The sequence below is a fragment of the Clupea harengus genome, chromosome 14 (genome assembly GCF_900700415.2).
Source record: "Clupea harengus chromosome 14, Ch_v2.0.2, whole genome shotgun sequence".
NCBI classification, from domain to species: Eukaryota; Metazoa; Chordata; class Actinopteri; order Clupeiformes; family Clupeidae; genus Clupea; species Clupea harengus.
Window position 1 is genome coordinate 7,682,568 of NC_045165.1, and position 10,210 is coordinate 7,692,777.

Below are 10,210 nucleotides of genomic sequence, written 5' to 3' on the forward strand. Positions count from 1 at the left end.
TGGTCGGGTCCTGGGAGGTGATGATTGCTCAATGACTTCATTGTGCCTCTCCTGCCATTGTTCTTTATGTGTCTGAATGGCTGTCTGACGGAGTTCAACAACATGGCTGACCTGCAAAACTAAATCATTGCATCATGGACACGTAGCTATCACTATTGAGAACTATTTGGCGAAACAATTTGGACTGTCTAAATATCTTTTAACAAAGAACACATTTTCAGGAAAAACAAAACTGTGGTCCCTCGATAAATTATTTCATTTGCGTATCAAATCAACTGCTATTTCATTTCTTCAAAATGAAACCATTCAGATAGTTTCTAACAGTTGGAAGGCAGTTATGCTGTAATATAATGCCAACAGTCAAGACATAATTTCAAGCTGCGTATCCTTTATATCCACGAGACAGAACAGATGACGACAAACTAATCAGTTCAAAAAACTGGAAAGAGAGTCATGTGAACACTGAATAAATGTGGTGTGAAACGACGCTGAACTGCCCTGTCGCACCCTCCCATTACTACATGAGCTCGAGCCACCCTGCATCAGACCCAAACAAACGCTCACTAAGATAAATACATGACACCATGTGTATAGCCTCAGGGTTTGACTCATGGCAAATGATGAGCCATTGCTCAGGCCTTTGACTTCCTGTCTATGCATGCTGACACCATGACAGCTGACTGGCATTGGTTGTGTGACCCAAGCCACTGTTACTCAAACTCAAAAGGTTCCTGCCATGGCAACATGGTTGGGCCACTCCCTAAACAGAGAGAAGACACTATAGATAGATAGATAGATAGATAGATAGATAGATAGATAGATAGATGCATACAGTACCAGTCAAAAGTTTGGACACGCCTTCTAATTTTTTGAGAAGGGTTTTCTTTACTTTTATTTTCTACATGGTAGATAACACTTTTTTTGTTTAGTACATCATTCCATATGTGTTCTTTCGTAGTTTAAATATCTTCAGTATTAATCTACCATGTAGAAAATAATAAAAGTAAAGAAAACACTTCTCAAAAAAATTAAAGGTGTGTCCAAACTTTTTACTGGTACTGTACATACATACATACATACATACATACATACATACATACATACATACATACATAGATAAATTCATTCTTTAGATCTTGTGAGTTGAAGTCCTCGTGACGGCCCTTTCAGCTACAAAGCCCTTAAGGTAATAGTTCCTCTAAGGATTGACTGTCTCCATCTCCAGAGATCCCAATCCTTCCATCATCAACCAGCTGACAACTCTTCAGCTGACACATCCTTTCAGCGAGTGCGTAGGAATACACGACTCCTTCTGACCTGCAGGGACAGCAGTGAACATGAACACAGAGTGGCCTTTACAAAATAACCTGCTTTGAAAGTCACAAATCACAGCAAAAGTCATGGCAGCTTTTAAGGCACTCACCACGATGATGCAACGAAGGGCAAGAGAGGGAGTGCGTGGGTGATGACAGAACCAGATGTTGACGTCTGAAGACTTGGACATACTTTCCATAAAATATTTTTTCCATAACATATCCTAGATCTGATAATCACACCAGGGCACCATATAGCAGGACAGATCGTTTTCAGAGGACAGGAGCACGTTTGTGTGTGTCTGTGCTCTTACACATAGAAACCTTTTTTTGCCACCAAAATGGCAACATTGTCCACAGAGGGGAATGAATTTAGCAAATGGATCCCTTTGATATGTGAACGCTGGCTGCTGGCTGCTGGCTGCTGGCTGCCCAAGATGTTAGTTTTGGAGGGGGCTCATATTTACAGTAGTTGATGCTAATGTCAAAAACACAAAGGCATCTGGGGGCTATTAGCCCTGCAGTAAATCTCAATGGTTTTTTTTTTTTCATTGAAATTCAAACAGGGAACCTGCTTTCCCTCAGTTTCTCAGAGCACGGCATGCATAATGTAGGCACTGTAGGAGGGGAAAATCATGTTTTAACATGGCGATGCACACAAAGCATGTTTAGTCCTTTAGTCTGGAAATGTGTATGATTAGTCAAATGAGGCAACAAGAAACAGCCCCGTTCCTGTGAAGTTTGCCACTGAAAACCACCACTCATAACAGTAAACAGTGAAAAAACCGTATGCTGAGTGATCAGAGAATTACATGTTTCAGAAGATCTCTCAGTCTTTCAGCCATGTTAGCCATGTGTTAAGCCACACTGACTTGCTAGGCAACAAGCTTCCTCCCTTGCCATTATATCTTCAAAAGCATTGCTTTTTAAATGAGAGGTCAAGGGTAGCTACTTATGAGTCACACTGAAGCTAATCTAATCCGAGGCTGGAATCAATCTTCTTAGTTAACTGGTAAATTGATAGCTCGCTGTCCGCTCATACATGAATTATGAAAGTGTAGACAAAGATAAGAGTACAGTTTCTTCAAAGACGATAAAAAAACAGAGAATCCGACTTTCAGCAAAGGGTGATAAAAAACATCCTTTTAAAATCCAGCAGTACACCATTCAGTGGTTCCTGCAAAATAACCTCCACTATCAGGGCATAATTGCACCACTTGTACAGCCTTATTGTTGGATATAAAACTGCCCGTATTTTCCACCGTCTAAAACTCTTACTGTCATCTCAGTAGGCCTTTTATTCCTATTCAGCACCTGAAACCAGCAGTTCTTTTTCCTTTGTCGTTTCAATGTCTTCACACACTCTCTCCTTCTCTCTCTGCTGGTGCAGTCTTTAGCAGTATAGGCAGTTGCTGAGAGGTTGTGGAATTGAATGTCTGTTTGGAGATGTTTTCTTCACTGCCTTTCCACAACCCTCAAACTACCAAGTCAAAACAGTTTAATGTGTGACACTTGGACTCCTATGCATATGGCAAACAGAACTTAGTCACAGTGAGAAAGAAAGGGGAGACAAAGAGAGAGAGAGAAAGAGAGAGAGAGAGAGAGAGAGATAGAGAGAGAGAAATGAGAAACATTGCTCACATCATCCCTCTCTTTTAAATCACATCAAAAGAGTTTTATCTGTGCTGCGTTAGTGGCAGAGTCATCAGAACCTCATGGGGCTTTTTCGCTTCCTTTTTTTTCTCTCAGTCTTTTCTTTCCCTTTGCCGTTGCCATGGCACCGGACGACAACTCTGAAAAATAATCACTTGTTATCATGGAAACGATTTAAAGCTGTTGTTGTTTACTTGACAGAAATACTTGAGCATTAGCCAAGGCAGTGGCGAACTACAAATTGTCCTTAACTAAAAGCTTTGGGGAATAATGAATGTGTATTTGTGGCCAAATCTGGTCTATAATGCCATGAAACTTTCATTAAACTTTTATTTCTTCTTGTGTGCTGTTGTTTTCAGTCCCAGGACTCAAAGATGGTTTTGTTTGTGTGTCCAAGTTCTCCACATGAATGCACAAACAAGTAGTGCACGCTAGAGCACACTGAAATTTGCTTGCATCCAAATCCTTGTGCATTGGTGTCTGTCGCTCCTACTAATTGTGGCAGGTGGTTCCTCTGAAGTCATGTCATCATTTCCTTTACAGTGAAAGCAGGATATTCATGCCCCTGATGCATGCACAGATAACACAAACACACCCCCTCCCACTAACAGTGAGATAAAAGAATCCATACACACACACACACTCTCACATAAAACGTACGCATACCACTCACACACACACACACCTCATAAACACACACACACACACACATGCAACTACACGTGAACACGCACACCCACCCACACACAGCTTTTCTCTTGAGTAACAATTACATCAGCACTCACTCTTCTCCAAGTCAAATAACATATGTTGCCATCAAAACAAAAAACTCGTGTCAAAGCGGTGAGAAGTGGCAGGGTAAGATCAGTGCAAAGCACAACTAAGCCGAATAAAGCCTTGGCAAATAAGAGACGTACAGGGCCAATTATAATTGATCCAAAATATCAAGGTCTACTCAAAGAGCCTGGGTCACCGAGCAAGGCTATGTTATATATGGCTATATTGTTCAAATCAGTCACATACAGGGCCATGGGTAAAGGTTGCAACAACAGGTTGCCATATGCATGCATGGATTTTGTTAGTAAGTTATAATGATTGGGGTTTATGGATACCACAGTGATTAGTCTAATTCAACACAGACGTGTCAGAATACCAAAGCAGATTGTTGAGTTGTCAATCAACACCAACAACTGTAGCTGCAAGCAAGCAAAACCACATGTATCTCCACTCCAGTAAATAAATGAGCGCAACTATTGGCTAAAGCTCCTCTGGCCCCTCTTAAGCTTAAACAAACGCAACCCAGATTTTTCTAAACAATATGAAACCCAGATCTGCAGTGTAGCGTTTGCTAATCTGGAGCACTGACGCGTTAATTACTGTTGTGCTTCTAGTCTGCACCATTCACCACAGTGGCCCCCGGAGGGATAGGTGCTCCACTAGACAGGGCGGGTGTCATGTTTACAGGACTGAGTGAGAGCTGTCGTCTCCTGCCTCTCATGACTGTAATTGTAGTTTTAATGGGCACTAATGATCATGCCTGTGCATGCATCCTTGCTACACTTAAGAGGATGTGAAGGCACTCCTGCCAGGTCAGCCAGAACAAATAATAATGTCCAGTTTTTTTCAGAACGGTTGTTTGTGTGGTAACAGTTATGATGCAAGCGTGCTTGCTCACTCATGGCAGGTGATTGGCAGTCCAGGTGTAAGTTGAGGAGTGCCAGCGCCACAGCAACCACACATCACATCACAATGACGCAGGTTTTTATTTCAGGGTGCCTGTGTTTTATATGGGAGTGTCTTCTCCCTCTCTCTCTCTCTCAGCCTTGCAATCACACAGAATTGCACGCGCACACACACACACACACACACATACATACAGTAGATAGAGAGAGAGAGAGATAGAGAGAGAGAAAGAGAGAGAGATAGAGAAAGAGAGAGAGATAGCGTAGGAGGAGTGGTTCCTTCAGCTCCCCATTTCACATTCTTCCTTTTCAGCACACCCTGATCCATCAATCTGGCCCTCAACTACCACGGAGTAAAGAGTCATAAAATTGCCCAGAGCAATTAAGGAGCAGCAGGATATTGAAAGTCATGCGAGGGAGCTGTTTTTCTTTCACCCCCTCCCTCGCTGTTCAAACATAGTTGGCATTATCTCATCTCTCTTCATCCCGCTCCACCCCTCTATCATGTCTTTTGTTCTGCTCCCTCCTCCTGCCTCCTCCAGCAGCTGCCCTGGTTCAGGACCCTGGAGGCAGCTGACTGTGGCACGGAATCAGACCCTATTTGGCCCGGATCTGCCAGATTAGGCCCAGATCCATTCCAGAGACGGGCGGGAATAGGGGTGGGGGGTGGGAGGGGTTGGCGTACGGTAAATCAGATAATGATTTTTAACTCCCAGAGAGGCAGCAGCAGCGAAGGAGATGATTGAGGCTGTGATAATTCTGCGGTAGCAAACACAGCGGACAGCCCTCTGGGGCCTTCCTGTCAACCACAGTAGCAGTAAGGCAAAGGAAGGGTGCCACACTTCAGAAAAGCGACTAGTTAGGCGACTAGCGCCTGCTGGGAAAGCTGAGGACCCATGCCATCCCCTGACGGGTAACCTCCTGGCGAGAGTGGCACAGCGTGGGCATGGGAGATCTAAAGCAGGAGCTTGGTTCTGTGCCGGCCTGGCACCATGCCCACTAGAGTGAGACAAAGCAATGTTGTTCTTTGGTTTAAAAAAAGGGCACATCAATGGCAAATGATCAGAGTTTCCATGACCTTCACCAAAGAGGGGAGTTGAAGGGTGGCTGCAGTTATTGTGGTCATTAGAGGGGGATTACGTAGAAAGACTTCCACACAAAGGGCATTCTTCATAAGGTGCTGATCGCGATATAATCAGCAGCAAATGTTGTCAGCTTTTGCCAAGGGGCACAGGAAGCTTAAAGTATCTTCACCGTGTTTGCTTGACTACTAGAGAGACAGCGGAATCATTAAAGGCAGAACTAAAGCTATCAGATTGCCATTAAAGTTTGCCATTAAAATTAAATCCCGTATCAATACTAAAAGAATCTACTTTGACACAGCCTCCATCATCTTTTGAAGATGTGACGTGACCAGACGTGACTGCTTATGTAAAGCAACACCGGGGTTAATGTTACAGTTGCCCTCCCTTCGGAACCGTGTTTGTCTGCAACGGAAATCAACAATGAGTGAGAAAACGATCCTGCAAATTCATCAGCATAATGGGATAAGACCAATATAATTTTTTTAAAGAATTAAGAATGCTTTAATGTTAATAACCTATGGTCTGATAACAAAACAGCTAAATAATAACAAAGTCAAGTCAATTCAGTTGAGTGGAAGCAGACTATTTCTTGTGATAATTCTTGGTGGTAATCTACAATGGTAATTACATACAGCACTTCAACTCAAACACACAGATTTAGATTATTCAGTCTTTCAGTCTTAGATTAGTCATTCTTATTCAGTTTTCTAACACAGATCATTTGAGATGGTTGAGGACTGAACAGGGCAGTACTTGCTGGAATTCAGTGGAATTAGATGTTATGCATGAGGTTTGTCAGACTGTACCGATGGCCTCATTAGTATCTAAATCTGTGCGTTTGAGTTGAAGTGCTGTACGTAATTACCATTGTAGATTACCACCAAGAATTATCACAAGAAATAGTCTGCTTCCACTCAACAGAATTGACTTGACTTTGTTATTATTTTGCTGTTTTGTTATCAGACCATAGGTTATTAACATTCTTGACTTCTAGCCAGGTTGATTCCAAACAGCGGTGAGGAGACCAACACAAACACACAAACCAGGCACAGGAAGTCAGTTGTGTATACACACTCACATGCTCATTTCAAATTAGCTATTTTCCTCTTTGCCAGTTTATTATTGTAGTCTTTTCCTTCACAATACCCTGAAATTGATTATGGTCTCAGCCAAAATGCAGACTGCTTTTTTGTGCTAATTTAACACTAACAACAGAGTTGCCTTGTTTCTCTTCACCACACTGTGTGTTCCATCACCTAATCCACAGTAGGTCAATGTGTTTGGTTGTCATGGAGAATTAATTAACAAATGAGTTGGTAATGGAATACAGCTATCTGTTCAGGGGTAATTCCGAGCGATAAGTACACAGACACGGGTAATGCAAACACACATGCACACACACCAAATGACACGCATGCATGCATCTGCACTGGCATACAGAGCAGTACATACTGAAACCTATACATGAACCTATACAAATTCACATATTCATGTTTGACCAGACACGACAGTGCATACAGTAGTTGAGTTCACTTAAAAAGATTTGTTTCTACAACCACAATAACTACTACCAAACTACTACTACTTCTATCAGAGTTGGAGACTCCTGGGTCTTTACATAGTTATAGTTCCTCACTCCATCATGATCTTTGTCATCACATTTTAACTGTTTCTTGTCTGGTTCCGTTTATTTAGAACACCTATACTTTAGAACAGGAGAAATGTAGCTTCCTAACAAATGGGCGGAGGTGTATTGCACCGTCTAAATCCGGTGTAAATCAGTCATCTGCACACTACCTTGCTTTTCAGAAGACCTTGGTGCCAGTGTGTGGAAGGAATTGTAGGCACGCATGGATACCTTCAGATGCAGCTGTGGGGCGGCTGGCTGGGTCAGACTCAGTCCAAGTGGAGTAGTGATGACAGGCTTTAGAGAGGAATCTCCTGGAGGGAGAGGAAGTGGTACTGGGCTGACAGACTGGGAAGAAGGTCCTTCTGGTACTTGTAAGGTGAAGACAATTTGATGGATGGGATAAGTCATAAGTGCAAAAGGTCTTCTGAAAACGATTGGTGTAAGGTCATACTAGTTTGAGTTAGGACTATGGTTATGCCAGAACTTTAAACAATTCCTCATTTAGATTTGTATAAATCACACTTTCTGCCCCTTAAAGTGGCATTATGTAGGAATTGCTAATCGCTAACGAGATGCTAGCGGCTAAATCTAGCGAAACCACTTGAAATTTGCTTACTTTGACACTATGACAAACTAGTGAGTCAACAACTTTCCTAACACAGTCAAACATCAAGCAAGTGTAACGCAAGACAAAGCAAGACGGCAAATAAGCCAATTACTAGTACGGCAGACAGTAGTAACCAGGCGGCTTCAGGCAATCCTACATAACGCAGTAATATGCCTACGGACCCTGGTATGGCAATGGCACGGAGGCGATTCTCCATATTAAACGTCATTGTAGCGCTCCAATTTTTTTTAAGCTGTTATTTTAAGGTAAAACTGCTAATCCTAACCCAAACCCTGAAGTACAATTCCTACATAATGCCACTTTAAGTCATTCTAAAATGAAATGCATTAGGCTATACATTTTACCAGGTGTACAACATGTGTGTGTAAGATCTGCCAAGGCACCTGCTCACATAATATCATTCTTTATAATAATAATTATACATCTGCATAGAGTGCCATTTTGCAGATAAAGAGAATATTTTGAAAGGTTTTCTTTATAAGCCTATCAGGCTATCTGGATACGTCAGTAAAACCATGTGCTTTGTCATTGAAATACGGAAGTTAAGTTGAGCAAGGCTTGCTGCATGGTTTCCGTTGCCAGTTTCATGTAACGTATGAAATCCTGTAAGATGTTTTACTGATGATGACTATAGGCCCTCTTTTTTGACACATTGGCCTTTGTGGTTGTCAGAACGTAAACGTAGGGTTATTGATGCAAAGAACAAGTTAAACACCTGCATTTGCTGAAATCAAGTTTTGGCGCAAATCAGGGGACCTGCTAATTTCAGCGTGTAAGTGCGACAGGCTGATAATGAAGAGAATGTATATTTGAGTAATCCGAGGTTTGTTGTTTATTGGCAGAATACTATACATATTAAAGGGAAAATAAACTGCAAACCTTGGTAATGAACAGTCAAACGCACGATCGCATGCACGCACTGATACAGACACACACACACACACACACACACACGACTGAGAGCCGCACCCTCTTTCCGTCTCTCCGCATATTTCTAAAGCGGTATAAATAGGGGAAGTTCCTCAACATCTGCACAGTGGACAGTACAGTGGTTCGTGCCAGGTAGACCAGCAGAACAGCTCGCAGTTCAGAGCAACCAGGGATTTCTTTTGAAGATCACACAACTCCGCCAACATGCCTAAGTGTCCAAAGTGTACTAAGGAAGTGTACTTTGGTAAGAAAACTTTCTTTACTATAATGTAGTTGTCAATAACTTAGTCACTTAGTAAATTGCACCAATTAGACCTATGCATCGTGACGACCATTAATAATTCATCGGGTAACAGGTCAAAGCAGCTTGTACATTAACAATGCACAGGTATTTAAATGTTTCAGGTCTTTTTTTTAGGAAGTTAGCATTAAGCAACATGCTCTGAATAGGGATTTCCTGTAGTTATTGCAAATTGCAAGTGTTACTGCACTGAGTATGTACAACGCACCATGTGCTCAAAGATCTGTGGAGAGAACATTTCTAGTCTGTTAAATGTGCTGCTTTAGACTTGATGCATCTACTGAAAATTCTGCACAAACTTAAAAACTTGCAAAATTACATAAATGTCCTTCTCATAACATAAACGTAAAATGTAAATGTAGACATCTGTTGGTTCTGACCTGACACGCTGGTTGGCCCTGGAGCACCTGAGAGCTCTCTGCAAAACCCTATGACTTAGGGTTAGGGTTCAGAGCAAAGAGCATACAGATGCTGATGGTTTAAGAGACGTATTCTTTGCTTCTCTCCCGTGACGGCCAGTTGGACGGTTATGGATGGTGACTCTGGGGATTTATCACCATAGTTGCATTCATCACATGAGACAGCCAGAGGGTGAGAAAGAGACAGAGAGAGATGGAGGGGTGTGGGAAAGAGGGGGCTGAAGGACAGAGTGGGAGAGAGAGAGAGAGAGAGAGAGAGAGAGAGAGAGAGAGAGAGAGTTTTTACCTGGTTAAAGTATTTGGACAGAAACTCTTCCCTCGGGCTCAAGGCCATCTTTTCACTTGTTCATACTCCCTCTTTCTCATATCGAGCTAGAACACCTCCTTTATCTTATCAGCAATCTATGTTTTCCCTCTCTTGCGTATTTTCTGTTTACCTCAGGCTGCCAGTGAAACCCTCCCATCATAGTGACTTTTGTGCTAACAAATCAAAGGGAGCAGGGCAAGCCATCAAAGTTTATCCCCAGTAAGACTTTGCGTGACTAATATTCCCCTAGCGGTTTGTTGGC

General features: G+C 42.3%; 1 protein-coding gene across 1 annotated transcript in view; it reads left to right on the forward strand.

Annotated features, from left to right (window-relative positions):
• The first annotated feature begins 9,000 nt into the window (after nucleotides 1-9,000).
• Nucleotides 9,001-10,210, forward strand: part of crip1 (cysteine-rich protein 1) — a 4,813-nt gene continuing 3,603 nt past the window's right edge. Inside the window, exon 1 of the mRNA XM_012825006.2 lies at nucleotides 9,001-9,165. Within this exon, the coding sequence (XP_012680460.1) occupies nucleotides 9,126-9,165 (40 nt within the window). The 5' untranslated portion in view covers nucleotides 9,001-9,125. The remainder of the gene's footprint in view (nucleotides 9,166-10,210) is intronic.